The following is a 20,074-nucleotide window of genomic DNA, read 5'->3' as shown; positions in this document are numbered from 1 at the left end:
TTTTCTTTCGTTGGTCAACATGTCCGTTAAAGTTTAAATCTTCCGGACAAAATTTGAAAAGTGCTGGTCAAAGGTCTTCTTTGTTATTTATTGCGCTTTAAAACAAATGAATAATGACTCTAAATAATCATATATAAGAATAAAACACGGAGGATGGAGATCTCTTTTTCTCCCCCTCTTCTGACTTGATCAGAGCACGCTCCCCTCTCCTGCAGGGGGGCTTGGTCAGCTGCAGCTCATTTGCATTAAAGCTACGTCACAGAATCAGCCCCCTGCAAAAACAGGGCTGGAAAGAGCAAATAGAGCGAAATGAGGCATGGCTAAAATGCAGGATCTGTTTGGTATTTTGAAAAAAAAACTATATTTATATACTTTATATAGGTATGGCCCTACAATATATGTTTCAAATATAGCATGATAGGTCCACTTTAACTAAAGTCCTGCATGATGTTAAAGAGGGCCTGCTGCATCCAGTGACCCCTGGCAAGTTTTTAGGCAGTGGTGCACAGTGAAGGGAAAATGAGTGAAGGTGAGTGCCTTAAAACCTTGTTACAGACGATATTTGTTGAGTTTGAGTGTCTTTCAGATGCCAAAACTGCGATTCTCCTGTTTTTACAAGTGGTGGGAACATGAGATCCATGCAGTTCCAACAGCAGCAGCCAAAGCAGGCAGACTGAGTCTTTCAAATCAAGACTTCACATCATGATTGTCTCGTCTGTGGGCTCTTTACAGTCCTTCCCGCTTCGTGGGTGTTTGTCCATCCCAAATGACCTCATAGCTTATTGTCTTTTCATTGGATCGTCTCCACTGTGCTTTCCAGCGATAAGTAGTAATGCTTTGACGCTTGAGGACACTTCAGCGACTTTCAATCGAGATTAATCTGTCTTTGAGATCTGCCAAGGTCTGTGTGGATGCTCAGCGGAGAGAGAAAGAAAAGGCAGTTACAGAGATCGGCCATTTGTAGCTGCTGTCTCGGAGACATGCTTCCATTCCCTCTTTGCAACCAGAGGGGACAGCTCACTATATCATCCAGCCCTTTGTGATTTTGTCTGAAGCAGGAGTTGGGGGAGAAATGTGTGTCTCTCTTCCCAGCTGCCTGAAGGTGAACCCCATGCATCACAGAGAGTGTGAGCTTCTGTTTGCATGCATTCTTGTGTGTGTGTTCATGCCGATGTCCACATCAATATATGAGAATAAATGGGAGGCTTACTCTTGAGCTATCAGGTGTCAGAGACTATTGTTCAGGCTGAGTGAACCAGATTGAATTCCGTGTGATTCAGTTTGGTATTTCTTTGGTGTTAAACTAAGCAAACCAGACGGGTTGACTGTGTTTTTTGACAACATCTGCTTATTTCCAGCCCTTACCCCCTTTGTCTGTCCAACACACCCTGTTCTCAGCAGTTTTCCTCTTCTTTTCTTACGTGACAAATCCCTCAAAATAAATACTTATACTTGTAATACAGTTCTCAAAGAGCTGAAACTGAGTCGTTGTGGACTCCATGCCCCTCCCTAGGTGTCTATGGGCATTGTGTGGTCACGAGGAGTTGGAGACCCATTTCCCCAGCCCTCCCCAGTGAATCGCAGTGATCCGCGTTTCTGCTGTTTCTGCTGCAGTTATTAAAAGCCAGGGGAAAGGTTACAGTAAATGCCACTCGGCTGATGTGCAGCTCAAGCTTGGCAGACCTCCCCGACCCCCACTGCCACCCTGGGTTTTACTCTCGCTTTTTGGGGGAACAGTAATTTACTTGCTTCCCCCCCCCCCCTAAAATTGGCAATCCTACTCTCCCTTCAAAACACCTTCCATGGAGCCGTACATAAAAGTCTGCTAAAGCTGCATGCCCGGCCACATAATTACAATTAAAAGCATGAAAAGCAAAAGCAGACCCAAACCGTACCAAGCACCTGAATCTAACAAATTGGCAGTTTCCTCTGAATNCTACCCCCCCTCCCCCTCCTTCCCTTCCCTTGTCACCACTTCTTCCAGACACCCTGGGCACTCATCACAGAGGTCGCGCACCTGTCGCCTGCTGTAAACAGGAAATGAATAATTCAGGAGTCTTCGCTGATGGTCTCTCTGTGACGAGCAAAGATTTATCTCAAAGATTCGCATTATAATCCTCTGCTGGAATCACGCTAATGAGAAACGCTCTGTAGAGAGTTTGAGGACCCACTCGGAGCCAGACCGCAAGTCCTTGACCTCTGTGGGTGTGATAAAGTTAGTTTGAAACAGCAGCCTGTAGTGCAACAAGGAACTTCTGCCACACTTCCTGCTTTGCATTGTTAGGTTTGCAGGAGAAAGGTGCAGATACAGTAAAAAATAAAAAATGCACTAACTCTGAATAAAAAAAGCATCTCTCTTTACCTTCAGTATCTCCTCTCTTGTTTCCTACTCTCTTCTCCCGAGGCAAAAGCCCACTGAGGAGCTGACCTATAACAGAAAGCCGGTTATATTTGAGAGAAATACCCAAGTAGCAGATTGAGAGGCAGCAAGACGCCAGTTGGGGCTGCCGGGTAACTGGAGTGATTGCTTTTCGTTTCTTATCACCACACCAGCAGGTGTCTAAGACGCTCTGTACTGCGGCACCCTGAGGGGATTCACAATTATAACACCCTGGCCAACAACTCACCCGTCACACCAAACACACACACACACACACACACACACACACACACACACACACACACACATATCCATCCCTCTGCGCTTCTTTTCTTACTCTCTTCACATTGAGTGAAATCCTGCTGGCCAATAGTAACTCAGGAATCCTTTTAGGGCCTCACTTCTCCAAACACCTGCACGCTCTCTGATAAGAATCCTTATCTGCTCAGCCCCTCTCCTCTGCACCGGGCAGAGCAGGAGGACCCTATTGCTGAAGTGGAGGGTATATAACACCACAATGGGTGGTCGCATTGTTTTTTAACCATATTGTGTCTGGTTCGTCAAGTTGAAAGGCATGAGGAAGTAGTCCGTCTTTAAATGATGTTCTGTGTTGAAGATCTCCCATTTAAAGGCACGCGGGCTGCCCGAGTGTGCCGCCTGCAGTACAATACCTCATGTAGAATCATCCCTTTATGCCACTCTCCCATCTTTGTAATTACACATGAGGAATGAGAGGAGACATCTGCATGCCAGCACTTTGAGGAGAGGAGGAAGAAGACAACAAAGGACAGAGCAGCTTCTCAAAGGCTTTCTAATTTGCAGCTTGCAGCTGTTTCTCTTCAGAGAGCTTGTCGAACAGCCCGTCCTCTCTCAGCCTGAAAGTAGCTCACAATTCCAATCACTGATTTCTGAGCCGCATTTGTAAACTATGACACTTTTCCTCTTGTTAAAATGTGTTGACTGTGTGCCTGACTCTTCTCCTCCATTAACAGGTGGACATGATAACAGACCAATCATTTGCTGATGACAGTTATTCACAGTGGCACTCACATACATCACCTTCTGCTTAGAGACATGGGTTTCTGTGTTTGTCCTCATTGCACGCTTTGTATAGGTGTTGGTAACCATGTGCATGTGAGTGTTTTCTTATTTTCCTTCTTTTCCTCACCATGTTCCCCCCCTTTGTTTGGCTCCATATGCTTTACAAGATTGAAAACCAAATGAGTCTGGATCCACAAGGCATGGCACTGCGACCCGTAAATGAAGTCCCACAGATGTGCGTCTGTAGATTAATCTTCACGCTCCTGAGCAATTATACTGGCAGTGACGCTGAGGTGTGAGGTTGATTTGAAACAATTACAGCACAGGTTGGGAAAGATTAGCTCGTTTATTTCACAAGGCCACTGCTGATTGAGAGTGGGGGCATTTCACAACCAAGCAACCAAGGTGTAATTAGTTTTTAACATGGGCTTTGTCCTTCAGCTGACCTTTCAACCTGACCACGGACACTTTAGGGTTCATTTATTTCTGTAAAATGGCTTTCAGTCAACACAAATGAGTCATTGTTCATATTGTGTAAGCTACTTAATTGTATTTTTGTATTGAATTATCTATGAATTGCTACTGTGTTTGTTATTTTCTCGAGGTGCTATCTACATTATAGAATGTAAGCTAATTTATGCATTACCACAGTTCACAGCTGGAGGACTTTTATTACCACAGTCGTATTCCCGTCCCATAATTCTCATGTAACTGCATTTTCTGTTCCTCAAATATTATAAAAGCTCTGTCCCACTTGCCTGCTCTGTGTTAAGAGAAAAAAACGTGGCCCTACAGCTAGGACCTGAAAAGAAAAGGAAAGCTTTGCCTTTTTATAGCCAGTACACATTTCCATTAAGAGTTTTAATTGGTCGGAGACACATGCCTGAAAGGGAAATTTAAATGAGCTGTGTTATATGAAGATAAAACTAAGAACTTAAAATACGTGGGAAAGTGTTGTTATGAGAAAAATTTATTCAGGTGGGATGTGGGTATATGATCAGCAGGCCATTTGATAAAAAAAAGGATCTGCTGGGGGAAAGCAATTTACTGGCTTACTGCTAATACAACTTCCTTAGCAGGAGCTCTTTTGCATAACAATGAATGTAATAATACACAAGTAATGTTCTGTACAATGCTCTCTGCAAGCATTTTGCTTGTGTTGTTTATATAAATAAAAGGACCGTTCCCGCCTGCAACACCTAAGAATCTCAAAATACTTGCAGCTGCGTAAATAAATCATTAATGTATTTTGAAGTGTGTGTGTGTGTGTGTGTGTGTGTGTGTGTGTGTGTGTGTGTGTGTGTGTGTGTGTGTGTGTGTGTGTGTGTGTGTGTGTGTGTGTGTGTGTGTCGTGCGTGCGTGCGCGCGTGTGTTGTACACCGTTCATCTCTGATGAGAAATTCAGGAGAGGATAGTTCCACTGTGTTCGGCGCAGCTACAATTTCAATTTCATTTCACATTCGTCACAGCCTCATAACCACCTTTATGTCTGCCTCTCTGTTTTCATCTCTTGCTGCTCTCAACTCATCAGCTGAGGAGTTTAAAATTAGAAAGCAACCTCTGTCTTGTGCTTATTCCTCTTGTACGCCACATCCCTCCCTCTCAAAGATCCAACCAGTCCTGCTCGCCTACCATATCTAATCGATTTATAATGACCTGTCACAGTTGGCATGATGGCTGCGTGACGCTTGGTTGACCAGCCTGATATTTATTCATGTCAAAAATGATGTTGCACTTAATGCCACTTGCACAAATTGCTGAGGAAACGAACCTCATCTGAGTTCCTGTCAATCCTGTAAAATTCCCAGCCCTTTTTACTTTTTTGTATGTGTTGGCTAGGCACTACTTTGAATTAGTTTATATTTGTTTTTTTTGACAAGATGCTAGTTGTGGTAAATGAAAACAGAGATGATGCCAATGTCGCCTCTCTCCGCCAGATGTTTAAACTGCTTTTATTTTAGCTTTGATCATCTCCCACCTTCTCAAGCGCACATTTCAAAAGTTTGTTTGTACCTAGAGGGAAAGGTCCGACAGCTGTCATTATATTATATTATTATAATATCAAAGGAAGGAGATTAGTAAAAGTGTGGGTGATTTCAATAAAGCTGCTCACCCTAAGGCTTGTAAGCAAATAACAATTTATTTTCTTTTTTTCCTTTTGCCGTTTATCATTGAGTTTTGCGTGCAGCTGCTGCTTCTGCAAAGCAATGGCTGGCCATCGGCACCATCTGCATAGATTAATGTGTTTGATATTTCCCTACTTCTCTTCCTTTTTCCTGTGTAGAGAATCGGAAATCTAACGCATCTCTGTTGCCCGCCCGTAGCTTGCCTGCCTCGTAGGGCTTCACAGTGGGGAAGCTGAGCAATTTGTTTCTGGATGGCTCCAGGCTTATCGTCCCAGCTTGACAGATGGGCCTTGCCTCTGCTCAGGTTGAGTTCAGTAGCTCCGCTGTTCGCTGCTTGCCTGACAGAACTCATTACAGACACTCTACGTGAGAAGAAGCTTCTCCACCAGGTCCTGTTACCACTGTCCGACTGCCATGACTATAAAGCCAAACATACTAAAACTTTCTGTATAGTCTATGGTGAATGTGTAGGATTATATAAAACTGTTCTTATATTTTCACGTCAAAAAAGCAACAATTAATGGTGAGATTAAACATAATATTATACTAGAATGAAAAAAAAAAATACAGTGTTGTTAACAGGGTCGTGTTGGCCTCACCTCTCATTGTACAGCACTTTTCATAATTTATTAGGGAACCTAACTGTGGTTTGTCATTGGCAGTAACACTGACAGGTTTATATTTTTCTTTGAGGCAGCAGCTGAATATTGATCTTATTCTTCTTCTCATTTTGTGTTCTGTGATTAATGAAGCACTAAAATGATGATGTTAATTTACCCGAGCCAGCAGGAGAGCAGACGCCTGGCTGAGTACAGGTGAGATGTTGGGGTTGACTGAGAGATGAACTCGACAGATCCAGTGTCTTACTTTGTATAATTCCTCTAAGACTGCATGTGGAAGTAAAGTTAAGAAGTCTTCCCCCTTGCTGAGAGTGCTCTATTTTCAGTGGCAGGGCAAACTGTGCTTAGCCTTGCATATAATCAGGACACATGGAGCAATCTGGCACCTCCTGCAATACAGGGAAAAAGAAGAGAAAGGAGGGCAGAACTTCATATGAGATTATTTTCTTTAAAGATTATCTTAAAATAGGGTCGCAGAAAAAAAGTATTACAGTAGTGCTGAGATTAAATGTAATCCTCATAAGAACACCCTTCACAACCTTATTAGAGCTTGGATCCAGTTCCTCTGCTGGAAATGTCTCAGCCAACCTTTTTATCATGCAGCTCTTCTCCCCCTCACATGGACACAAAGGTAAGATGACAAGCCGACACTTGATTGTTCACACATCAAACAGGGTAAAGTTGGAGCTCTTTTCTGCTCAAATATTCCTTGCACATATTTACCGAATAAACTGTATCTGCCTGCTGCACACACACCAGAATACAAACTGTCATGTGCAGCACACAACTCACACACTCCAGTACACAATACAGTCACATTGCAGCCAGCACGGCATGCGGAGTGACCCAGAAAGAAGAGCAAAACATGATTCAAATAAACAACTTTAAAGGCTTTGAAGTTAGGAGAAGAAACGGGAGAGGAAGGAGGGTAAAATTATGGGACTCTTTCTAAAAAATTGAATAACATGCGATTGTCAATAGTTAATAGTTGTTAATAGGAGACATAAAAGTCTCCAAAATGGTCATTTTGATTAGAAAAGCAGCTGAAATTATGTATTTATATGCCCTCTTTCAGGATTTGCGTCTCATTCAGAATAACGCTTTATTCATCATGATGAGATCATATCTGCAGCTTAAGAGAAGCATATAATTATTGCCTGTTTCATGCATCTGAACCAATCAAAATGTCTTAATTGCGGGCTAATTAAAGACCTTTCATCATCTCAGCAGTGTTTCATCTAATCAGCCCAGTAACCTGCTATCTTAAAGTCAGGTTTGCAGATAATGATCATATTTTAAGGGGAGTGGAGAGTAGAAATTGGATAATAGAAGTTAGGGAGGAGTGGCTGGGGAAGGAGAGAAATAAAAAGTGTCAGTCTTTAATTAGAACTGATGGTGGTTAATGTTCTCCGTCCATGCCGTAATGGTTCCCACATTGGCCCTCACATCAACTCCTGATCAAGCGGAAGCTAATTGGCTGTTGAGAGTCACTTTCCTCTCCCCCTGTTTGTCTCGCTCACTGTGTCTCTCGGTGGAGTACATTTGGACTTCAAGGGGCAGTGCAATGTCATTCAATGCCCTTGATTGGCTGTGAGCCTCTAATAAACTACGATGCCAATTTAACATTTCCAGGCGCAGAGCTTGTGATATAGTCATTTGTATGCATAGCATTTTTGGGGTTATTTTAATAAAAAAGGCCCTTGTTGGTTGGGTTATTGTAAGGAAAAAACTTCAGTTCTATATTTAGATGGAGACATGTAGTTGCAGGCTCTTCCTGCCCTGTCAGATCCAGTCCCATCAGAGGCAGGACAGCGGCTGCTGGGAAATGTGTGGGGGGGCTGGGGGATGGTGAAACACTGTGGCAACAATGTGGCAGATGCACAATGAGCATCGTCGTGTTATGACTCCGATTGTGTGTGTCAGGACTCAAGTGTATGCACATTTGGTAGAAGCATATAAGGACGGTGATAAACATCATGAAATAGAATGATTATTATGTGTACTTGGCCACTGACAAAACAATCATCCACATGGTGCAGAGTTATTATGCTCATATAGTGCCTGCAATAAGTGCTAGTCATTTCCCCGGTCAGCAATTTCCCTTCCAAATTCCCTATTCAACAGATTCAACTCAGGATGTGTAGATATTCATTATCGCAGCTGGATAATCAGATCAGAAGCTGAATGGCGAAGGTCTGTCTGACAGTCCAACTGTTTCTCAGCAGGCAGTCAATACATAATAGCCTTATATTCTGCAGAAATCAACAAAAGGAAGTGCTCCGAAAAAAACAAAAAACAACACAAAACCCGAGACAAGCTAACTCCATCTATGGTGTATTCTTTTAAAATATTCTTACACAAAGGATTTCATCATGTTTTCTTTTCTGATAGGCCTTAAGCAAAATATAAGTCATTATTTTCCTGGCATTCCCTTCTCTATTGGGGTTGTGGAAGGATTTGGCAGCATGAGAAGTCTTGTAAGTTATTTTACTCAACAAGCAAACCTTTTAAATTGTATACAAACATTATTGAACAAGTAATTTGTCTCCTCGAGGATCCACAAGGGTACATCACTAGCAGCAGTACATACATTGTCCTGGTTTTTTTCTGTCTCTTGGGAATTAAGAAAGAGAGTTCTTCTGTATAGAGTCTAAACCATAATATGTGTGTATTGATAACCAACGTGTCTACAGTCTGTTCTATACCAAAGTGAAGCCAAAATATCCCAGATAGGGGAGACTCCAACTTTTTTGGACGTTATTTTGAGTCGGCGCTGTAGTTCTTTGGTGGCTAAAGAGGCGTTATTGAAGTCCCGCCTATACATTAGCCAGAACCAATAACAAGTCAAGCAATGAGCCTAAACTAGCTTTAGTTATTACAACCTCACTTATCTGAAACATTTAAACATACAATGTTAGAAGAAATACCTAAAATGACATTATATATGATATTATTTGATGTGCACTTTTTAGATGCCCCATGTCCCATCTGCAAACATGGCGGGGTGTGATTTAAGATCTATACTGCAGCCAGCCCCTAAGGGAGATTGAGATGTGTTATCTTTTACTTTTTGGAGTTTTCATGTTGTCTTGACATGTTTCTTATATTTTTTGGATGACTGTTCCCAGATTTTTCTGTTTAAATGTTTAAAGCAAACACCAGAGCCAGCCTTTTAGAGCACTGTCTCAAAATGGCACCTGTTACAAAAAACTTAATTCAAAGCCTAATTGTGGGTAGTTTTTTGAGAGGCTAGGCAAGAAAAGACAGAAGGAAAAAGAAGGTGGAGATCTACTCAACCAACTGTAAGACCCTGCTGTGCCAGCATCTATTCCCCCATAATTACACTGGGCCGCAAATAGAAAGGCAGTTTTCTCTCCTCCCCGACCCTGTGCATTTCTCCTGCCTGAGACGCTAAGCAGCACTTTGCAAGGATACGCAAAGCACAGGGGGCGGGGTGGTGGTATTTAGATGTGAGAAAAGGCAATTTGTCAGAAACCTAGAGAGTACCGGAGTAATGACAAGAGAATAACAGCAAAAGGACTAAAAGGTTGAATTGAGATGATTCTGTGAGCGCGGTAGAGGAAGGCTCAGTAAGTGTGCTTGTACACGTTGGAATCCATCATTTTCTCAGATGAGCAAGAAGAAAATAATTCAAAAATCAACATTTGAATTTTATGGCTTAGATGCACCACACAAACATACAGGAATCGGAGTAAATGCGATGTGACGGCGGCTGTTGTGTAACTAAGCCCAATGAGTCATGAGAGGGAGGAATGCGTTGTTGTGATGGTTGGAGGAAGAGGAGGAGGTCTGCCTGGGGAGAGACTCACGGAGAGAGTCAGATCCGTAAGCAAAGTCATCTGGGGGAGAGAGAGGAAGAGGCTGGACATTTGGTTTCAGGCCATGCCTCAACTTGTCTGGACCCTGGACCACAAGTGAGGCGTAAATAAACCTGAGCCTCCACGCAGACATGGCTCCGGACAGAATGAGCCCATGTGCACATAACCACATACGCATGCAAACATGAACATATGTGCAGACACACACACACACACACACAATATTAAATGACTGGAAAATCACGCAGTGTGATAGAAGGAGGTTACCATGGGCTGCAGGCAGAAATAAGCCATCCTATTTGGTTGCACACAAGTTGCAACACACTTTGCTTCAAAGTATACACCTACTGGATGTGTGTGTGTGTGTGTGTGTGTGTGTGTGTGTGTGTGTGTGTGTGTGTCGTACATGCATTTGAAGCACACAGGGCCCCACACTCGTTGTCGTACATGCCCGGATCCGGGCTGCGCCTCCATGGCTGCGTTATCATCCAAAGAGGCAAACAGCCAGCCCCTGATTTAATAAGCTGCCTAGGGAGTCACAGAGAGGTGGGGAAGCACTATCAGCTGATAACTGTCCTCCCTGCAAGCCCAGCGTTTTCTCTGATAGCCCTGCCAAGAGGAGACTCAGCTTCTCCTCGTCTTCTGTGTGAATGTGAATGTGTGTGAGTGATCCCCTGCCGGCTGCTGCCCACGTGTCTGTAGGCTGCCTGCGCTCATGCTTTGCTGCATCTCTGGAGGTGTCAGACACACAGCAGAGGAGAGCCCACACATGGCAAAGGCAGGCCTGCGCCCAGCACTGAGGAGCATATGCTCAGAGCTTCCATCTTTCAGCCCCCCCACAGACCAAAAACATACACCTCGCGTCATAGTGCCAATCCTGCCAAGCTGCGCAAACCATGGGCCAGACTACTGACATATCTCCCACTCGCTTCTGTACTTCACACAGGCCATAGAGCAGAATCATCTCCTTGAAACAAGTGCTAGGAGAACAAAAAATACTACTATTATGCCGAAACAAACAAAGAAAGAACACGGCTAAATTTGATTTTCTATTGATGTTTCTGATGGCTTTGTATTCATACTTGAGTAATCTAGGAGAATGATCAATGGGATGGCTTTCTAATTAATCCTGTCCATGCAGTCTTTAAGAGAAGTGTAGGAGTGTCCTCCTTGTAACGAACCAAACAATAGGGTTATTGGTGCATTTTTTTTTTTTCAGATTTATAATTTAAGCCTTTTAACGGTGGGATGTATTTATGATCAGGTCTAGTTCTAGAGAAGATTCAGTTCAAGATGTGTGTTATTAGCTACATAAGTGCTGGATTTTGCAGTGACTGGAGAATGCAATACTTTGTGTTTGAAATGATCATCCTGTGGTAACTTCCATGTGTGATAAAACCTTTTTTTGCATGACTCCTCAGTGAACAAAAAATCTAAATAGAGAAGTCTTGATGAATTGAACAACGTCTGTTTATCTTGAGTTTTTAATTGGCCGTTTTTATCAAACATGCATTCTACTGTAGTGAGCATCTGAGTGTGTATGTTTTTATATAGCATTGATAAAGGGGTAGTACAGCTTTATCTTTCTAAGACTCAGTGTTGAATTACGTTTTTTTTCTCATAGTGATGTTGTAAATGTACTTCAACAACATGCTTGCTATGTAACAAATACAGTACAGAACAGTGCCATACATGATGCACTCCCAGTTATGAATATATTAATGTAGCATCTTTTTACTGTCTCTCTCTTCACCTTTCCTTTTTGGAATCCCACCATCTGTCTCTGAAATTGCACATCTCCATTCCCACCCAGAGAAGAGGCTCCTTTTGGGCAATCTTTTGTATTTTCTAAGCCGCTGGTATTATTGTTGGTGATTGCTTTTTGTATGTGTGTACGTGTGCGCATGTGGGCGTGCGTGTGTGTTGCAGTAAGGCTCACATGATAGGCATACTTTGGTGTGGCCACGGTGACCTGAAGCTGACACCGATGATTGATCCTGGTGCTGCGATAAGTGCCTGTGCACCGGTGAGCACACTGGTCTACTGAAACGCAGCCAAGCGGAAAATTAGAAATCTCCTCATCCCTGGTCCATTTGAAATCCGATATCTCCCATCTTTCCCTCGCACAGGCACCTTTCCTCAGCCAATAAATCAGTAATTAAATGATGTGTATGTGTATGTACATGAGGACAGATGGCTTGTCCTTGGGGGATCAGGCCGCTCAGCTGGGTGGGAGTATTAAGTCTCCAGCAGGACTGCCCGTGTACACCTCCTTTTGTCCACTTGAAAACCGAAACACACGCTGTATTGTCCCGGGTACAAACACACTTGTACACACACTTTTGAGTGGTTCTATGTGTGTGCTGTGTGTCAGCTGAAGGTGTAATGTTGCCTCTGGTATCAAATAAATCAAAGTCAGGCCCCCTCTGAGAGCACCTCACCTTTTGGAAGTCTTTGGTGCAATCCTGCCCATACTAGAACAGAAAAGTCCCACAGTTTCACTTTTCAAGTTGTTTTCTTAACTTCTAGCATCAACCTCTTTGTGTTGTCCAGGTACGTCGGCTCAGGGCAGCCCCCTCCTCGCCTCCCTGCCCCTCCCGGGACGGCCTCTGCAGCCGCAGCTTGACCTCAAACATCTCCTGCCCTTCAGACTCAACGGATCCTCCCCCCTCAATCTCTTTCCTAACTTCAACACGGTAAGTGCAATAGCTCCTTGGGTACCAATATCATGGAAAATAGCAGTTAGATGAAGTGGAACTGATTGATCTATAACTTTTATCTACAAGGATTTTTAAACAATAAAGGTCGCTGGCAGAGGCCGACCTGCAAATGATATAGTACCCAATTAGATCCACCAGAAATATCATGTGAATAGTTGGCTAATTTCACAGAAGAAAAACGTTATGTCTACACTGTTTTGTAACTTGCTTTTTATAGCTCGAGAACAACATTTCTTTGGTCCTGTCTCGTCTTGCACACACTTGCAAATATCAGTGTATTTGAATTAAAGACATGTCAACCCCAACCAACATTTAAACGTCATTTTGTACGCTGGGACAGGAACTACCTTAATTTTATGTGTCAGGGTTGTGAGCCCCACACTTCATAAATTCAGTTTCAATGTTCAACCCCATGATCAGGTAGAGGGATAAAGACAGACAGGCCATAAAATCATGTCCTTATTCACCAACTCACTATCTTTACTGCCAGACCTTAGCCTCCAGTACGTGTCCCATAAACTCTCCCCCTGTCAGAGGCCATCCCTCAGGTTCGGGGTGCTAATCTTCATTCTAGCAGGGTTTCACCTCTCAGCATTCTAGTTGTCACCACAGTATCAGCATCTCTACAGATGAGACCCTTATTACTTTGCTTCGAATGTCAGCAGCAAACTGTTCAGTTTTCAAGCACTGAGGCTCTGAGGCTTGCCTTCCCTCGGTGCCTGGAATTAAAAGCCTGTATCTTTGATCCTTTACTTACCAGCGCTATATCCATTGTCGTTTTGTGTGAGTATGTATGTGTGTAGGAACTTCTGGTATCTTTGATCCTAGTTTCACGGTATGTGTGTGTGTGTCTGTGTTCACCTCCCTCATCGCACACTGTGAAACCATCTCCAGTTCTGTAGTCTGTAAATGAAACATAAGCCAGAGCTTTCTCTCCTGCATATGCTTTACACCTTTTCAAACAAAGCGAAAAAAGGAGAGGAGGAGAGAGGGCCACACAGACATCTGGCTGGCTGGTTCAGACAGTGGGTGACATGTGCAAGGGGGGGTGGGGGGTAAACATGTGCTTCATGTGTGTGATGATGTGCCATGTGAAAAGTGCAGTTTATTCATTTGGTCTGCCACCCACTGCTGTAGGTCGGGGGGTCGCCTGTACTGCCCTATGGAGGAGTGAGCAGAAGCAGCATGGAAAAACAATAATCCTTCTAACACCTTCATGTATTTGTATTGGTCAGTGTTATGATTATGTTTCAAAGGTTCAATTGCTTTTTCTATTCTTAATACAACGTATTGCCTTGCAGCTCTGTTCAAACCTTTATGATGACTGATAAAAACTATTTGTGACATTCCACAGCAAATATATTTCAGAATTAGTCAAATAAACTCATTGGGGGGGCTACATGCTTTCTTCTTTATTATAAAAGGGAAAAGCATTAGAAACCTTTACTGAAGAAAAAAAAGGCAGTAGATTATGAATGCATGCAGCACAGCGACTTCACAGAAAATCCAATCAATTGCAAAGATATTGAGTTCTTCAGTCATTGTTAAGGAGAATACAACTCGCAGTAGGACGGGAAATCAACCACAACCAGAATGCAGAAATAGTGATAACTGTGGGAGTAACATCAAATCAGTGTCGCTTCAATCCCGGGAGGAGATGATTATCCTCCATAACACACTGTCTGACGGCGCAGCTGTGGCATTAATCACAAAGTCCATTCAACTGGGAGCCCCAGGTTCTCTTAGCACTGATAAGGCCCACGTTGTCCCGGACGTGTGCAGGGGGGAAGATGAATGCACCTGTCTTCAAAACTAAATATCCTCCGGTCCCTCGCTGTCCCTTATCCCCCCCCCACCTCTCTCTTTCTACCTATTTCTCTCTACCAATCCTGAAACCCCATCACGTCTCACCCGCCTGGCGCAGGATAAGTCCTGTCTGCACCAGGATGGAGGGGGAGGATGGAGGGCTGGGACAAAAGACTCATTTATAGCAGTTGGTTCAGGATGGCTGCGGACAGACAATGGGCACATTCTTCAGTTCCCAAAACAAATAGCTGTGTGCAGCCTGCTCTGCTCAGGTGCACGGGGGGCAGCAGGAGTGGGAGAGCTAGGTTTCAGCGGTCAGGCTTCGGCTGGGGAAGGGAAAAGTCAGTTGCTCCCAGAGGTAGCTTTTAGTCATGTAGAAGAGGCCAAAATAAAGCAACATAAGCAGAGAGAGCCCTGAGGGAGAGATATACCTCCTGCATAGTGGTTGCAGTGTCAGGTGTGTTTATATTCCCTCTCACACCTGGCCTTCTTGAGGAATCCATAGTAAACAGACGCTACTCTTGCAGAGGAGGCAGCTGCAATGGACGAGCCACAGCTCTTTGTGTGATAGGAAGGGATCTAATGCTGTTCAGGCTTTTGTATCAGAAGTAAGGTAAGGCAGTGTGCCAACCCTGATGCCATCAATACAACAACACACCCTGATCTCTGGGCAGCTGAGGCGTTCTGCCGTGCCACCGGTATGGTTCCAGGGATTGGTGTGTGAGAACAGCGCTCCCCTTGCCATCCTTCTGCCATGCGAACAGAGGAATGAACTGGGCCACCCTGGGGGGAAATCTAAGATGATTGTTATATGAAGGGTGGGTCAGTGAAATCAGCTGTCATGATGGCATGCAGACCTTCTGATGTAGCCTCGTCTGTAACTGTTTTTAGTAGGCTGTTCGTCTGCAGGCAATACACAGACGGTTAAAACCGAATTATGTCGGTCCAAAACCATCTTCTCTTTGGGCTGCAATATCATGACAGAACAGACACATAGCTGAGGTTACAATGAACTCTAACTGCATTTAAAATATGAGCTGTTGCCTGGCTCGTAACAAAGTGAGAATACAGCTGTGATAAGAACAAACCCATACTATAAGGGTTAACAAGAGTTCCCCTTAGACATACCTGTCGTGTAGGTTTGATCTATAGCAACTTAAAATGTGATTTTATCATGTCTTATCTTGTTACTTAATAGAAGAGTATCACTGTGGAATCTCTGAGTTTACTTTACATCCATTCTTTCAAAGCACTGTCTGTAGGTCTATAGTGCAATGGCTTTGCTAGATGTGTGTTACTGAAAGAGTCTTTGTTCAACTTCTTTAATGTTGTCTTCACGCTCAACTATCTCTGTAAGTATCACAAACCTGAATGAGAAAATACCATGACGAGGCTGGCCAGTCGTAGTTCTTTAAATCACTGGGAAGTATATCTACATTTGTATTCGTAGGATCAACATCTTAAGCGATTGGTAAGGCGTTCCTCATACAGTTAAAAAGGAAGAAGGGATATGAAAGTTTGAACTGCAGTACGGATTATACAAATCTTGCCTGCAAATGTGAAGGCATTTTGAGGAGTATAATAGGTTGTAATTGTACAGTATTGACCTAGGAAAACATACTGTAAATTGAACATTTGACCTAGAAAACAATATTGCTGTGAACATTTGTCCAATTTCTGAACGTTTTGTCTTATGAGGATATTGAGCTGGGGAAAATACAAATCTGGAATCAAATAACCTAAGGATCAGATACGCTCCCGCTTATGTTCCTGATGTATAGTTGGATTTTATAAAGAAGGCTCACATGTATAAAATATAGTATAGACCCTTAATGCTGAGGTATAAATCTAGGTTATTACAAATGGCTTGTTAAAGACGGCAAAGATTGTTGGCATCCAGCAGATATCTAAATACTCTTCTACTTATGGACATTCTTGGGCTGGGTGGAGTAAAACGTTTAGATTTTGATGTCAGCAAGAATCATTTATGGAGCCATTTTTTCAGAATTGTTGCTATTTCTATCCTGGACACTTGCATAAAGCCCCAGCTCTCTATATACAGCATGCGGTCCGTTTTGGCTCGGCCCCATTTTTTAGGTCTGGTTGTTAAATTATAAGGTCTTTGTAGTGGTTAGAGGGTGGGGGAGTTCTATTAATATATTCCGCCCTGTGAGAGCAGGGGGCGGCAATGGTGATCGCTTAAGCTTGCAATGCATTATCAATAGGCACAAATCCTCATTATCTAACACCGTGACCAGTCACATACAGCAAAAAAGTTTGTACACTAGCAGAATGTCTTATGTCTTTTTCCATCAGGGAAATTAAGATTTAAAAAAGGCCACCAATAACCATATCTGAAATCCAAATATTTGTGCCTTGATTGTAATTCATAACACAAAAGTACTCATGTGTACAATAAAGTGTCTCCCAGACCTTCATAAGTGCGTACAGGGATGTGCTTTCAGGTCTTACATTTCATAACATTACATTTCATTGGGCTGACGCTTTTATCCAAAGCGACTTACAAAAAGTGCAAAAAGCATAAAGAGTCAAGCTCCGAACAACAAGGAAAGTGCAGATATATTCCCTTCAAGCAAGTCATACCATTGAAAGTGCTGGTGAATTAGTTACGAGGCGTAAATTAACTTTTTAAGTGAATTAACTTTTTTATTTAACTGCTAAATTTAATACAGCAGACACAGGTGCAATCATTGAGCCTTCGAGCAACAGCACCGATACCATATATACTGAATATTGCTAATTAGCCTACAGTGTTATGAGTAAAGCTAAATGATATTGCTAAGCATAATATTTGAAGCAATCAATCTAAACTCACTGTAGTAGGAAAATATTTCTACAACAGAAATTGTTTTGGAATTGTGGTATTGTTAAAAAACGATATGCTAATGCATATACATATGTTAATCAATATGAGGGACATGTTCTCTTAATGCCCTCTGGTAGCAATCAGGAGGTTTTAAGATTGTGGCAGTACCACAAACTAGAGTCTCCAGAATTAATATTCAGGTTAATCCACTCTTAGATTCAACAATAATTTAACATTTCTACCTCCGTGACGGTAGGATTTATTGCAGGACTGTTGAATTAAAATGTATTCGTTTTATCTAACGTTAACCTATTTTATTCTGAGGGGCTGAAACAATGTACCTCTAACTATTGTAGCTGCTGGAAGTATTTAGATGTGATGCTGCACTGTCCTGGAAACAACCTCACCTTGCCTCACCCCTGAGTAGTTCTGCAGCACAGGCAATTCTCTTTTGGGAAAATAAAGTCTTCCAGAACGTCTGTTGTTTACTATCTTTTCTCTCTGTCTCTCAGATGGACCCTGTCCAGAAGGCAGTGATCAACCACACATTCGGTGTCCCTCAGCCCCTCAAGAAGAAACAGATTATCTCCTGCAACATTTGCCACCTGCGCTTTAACTCAACGGTAAGAAATGTTTTAGTGGCTTTATGTCTCGGTGTTTACGGGAATTACAGAGAGGTTGTGGGCATGATAAGATAGAGAGAAAAGCTGGCATCCCATACTGTGAGACATACAACATAAAAGTGATCCATAGTCTAGCCTCAGAGAACATCATCTCTTTGTTTTGTTTTTGAATGGCGGTCTTTTAATTACCTTAGCCCTTATCATCCCTGTTAGTGTGTTTGTGTACGCTGAGTGTTTGTGTGAATAACCAAATGTGGATATATTTGTGTCTTAATATAAAACAAAAACTACTAGTAAAAACTTTTTGCATATTATGTCAAAGTTAAGGTTACTCTTTTCATTCGTTTTTTCTACTTATGTGCATATAACAGTTTGTTAAGTTTCCCTTTCAGTGATTTTGTATGTGTGTGTCTGTCTGTTGTTTGGTGTGAGGGATTAGACAGCAGGGAGAGCTGTCGTTTATCTGCAGAGCGCAGAAACAATCAGCAGCCCCAGCAGGAAGCAGCATCCTCGGCTCATCGCTCCATTTTTCCTATCCTTGCCACCCCTAACACACAGATTTACACACACTCGCACACGTACTGTACACTTGCTAATATGCACACTAGAGCACAGACTTACACACATAGACACACTGGCAAATTCCCATGATATTTATTACATATTCACATAAACAAATAGTTAATAGTCGAGAAAGCTCTAAGACAACTCTTGTCTGGGCAAAGTAAAAGCACACTCTTTTGGTCTCCATCTTCAAAGAAGGGCTGAGGCACAGGAGACAGGGAGCTGAGGGGGAGAGGAAACTCCGACGTGCTCCCAACACACAAGAGCAAATCCCATTCCCCGCCTCCACGCTCCAACTTAAAGGAGAGTGTCAGGTCTGACTGTTGCTTTATCTGTCTCTCTGAGAGCATGAATACTTTCCTAACACTCTCATGTACCCTCCTCGGAGTTTGCTCACATATTATACCAAGTTATCCTTATGCATAATGCTCAAAAGTGAAATAAGTAACCTTTCTCTGCTGCTCAGTGTAGGACAAAGAACAATCTAACACCAGCGTATAATCTAGTTGCTGACCTCCTGTGGTTATACTTAGCTGCAGTGATGTAGAGGTGTACCTCAGGGCGTGTTGGTGCACTGTGACATAACTGCTGGGTGTGGTTGGGGTGCAAAAGAGCACGTTTTGTTATTGAACAAATGCTCTAATCCAGGGGTTTTCAAAGTGTGGGTAGGTCTCTGTGTGTGTGTGTGTGTGTGTGTGTGTGTGTGTGTGTGTGTGTGTGTGTGTGTGTGTGTGTGCAGAGCCGGCCCGACCCATTAAGCGACATAAGCGGCCGCTTAGGGCCCCGCAGCCACTAGGGGCCCCCTAGCAAAAAAAAATAAGAAAAAAAAATTAAAATCTTTTTATTTTTTATTTAAAAAATAAATAAATCTCAGTACACCGTCGCCGTGATAAGTATGTTTAATTAATTGTGTTAATATGCCTGGATTGCCTACTCTCAAAGTAATGTATTATATTATTAGTTATTATAGTCAATAATATAATACATTAACCGTGCTTTACCTGAACCTCATCATGAACAAGAGAGGACGGCAGGATTGTAATTTCCCGTGTTCAGTGAATGCAACAGAGGCAAGACACCAGACCAACCAGAGAGTTGAATGGAAATAAACATCTGTCTTATTGGCTGACAGGTACCTATCATGTGAGCTGTGACAATGTTTAAAATAAACTGTCAGTCGGACTCAGAGTTTTTGAAGATGGACAATTCTCAAGTGGTGGCTCACACAACAACCCCAGATTCATGGTGGCTCAACAACCCCAGAGCCACCACTTGAGCCAGGTAAACAAGGTATGCAAATGTCAGTAAACTTCCAAGTTATGCGAACATGTAAGCAAAGCATAAATTACAGCTACGTTGACGTTACTTTGAATCGCGGGGGTAAGCTAAACCGTTAGCAAGTAGCTATAGCTAGCCAGATATATTAAATAAATACTTAAGAGGTTTCTCAATACTCAAATTTCCCCTCCTCGACTCCTCGGTCCTCCGGTAGTGACCTGGAAATGAATTTCAGCGCGCCATTTTGAAG

The 20,074-nt window shown here is 42.7% G+C and overlaps 1 protein-coding gene across 1 annotated transcript in view; it reads left to right on the top strand.

Annotated features, from left to right (window-relative positions):
• znf385c (zinc finger protein 385C) overlaps window positions 1-20,074 on the top strand; it is a 56,792-nt gene that overhangs the window by 19,425 nt on the left and 17,293 nt on the right. The window contains exons 2-3 of the mRNA XM_010775468.1: window positions 12,560-12,702; window positions 17,872-17,982. Coding sequence (XP_010773770.1) covers window positions 12,560-12,702; window positions 17,872-17,982 — 254 coding nt within the window. The remainder of the gene's footprint in view (window positions 1-12,559; window positions 12,703-17,871; window positions 17,983-20,074) is intronic.

This window comes from Notothenia coriiceps, unplaced genomic scaffold, assembly GCF_000735185.1.
Source record: "Notothenia coriiceps isolate Sejong01 unplaced genomic scaffold, NC01 NC01_scaffold00015781, whole genome shotgun sequence".
Lineage (NCBI taxonomy): Eukaryota > Metazoa > Chordata > Actinopteri > Perciformes > Nototheniidae > Notothenia > Notothenia coriiceps.
The sequence above is the reverse complement of the archived record's forward strand: the minus strand, read 5'-3'. Positions and strand labels throughout refer to the sequence as shown.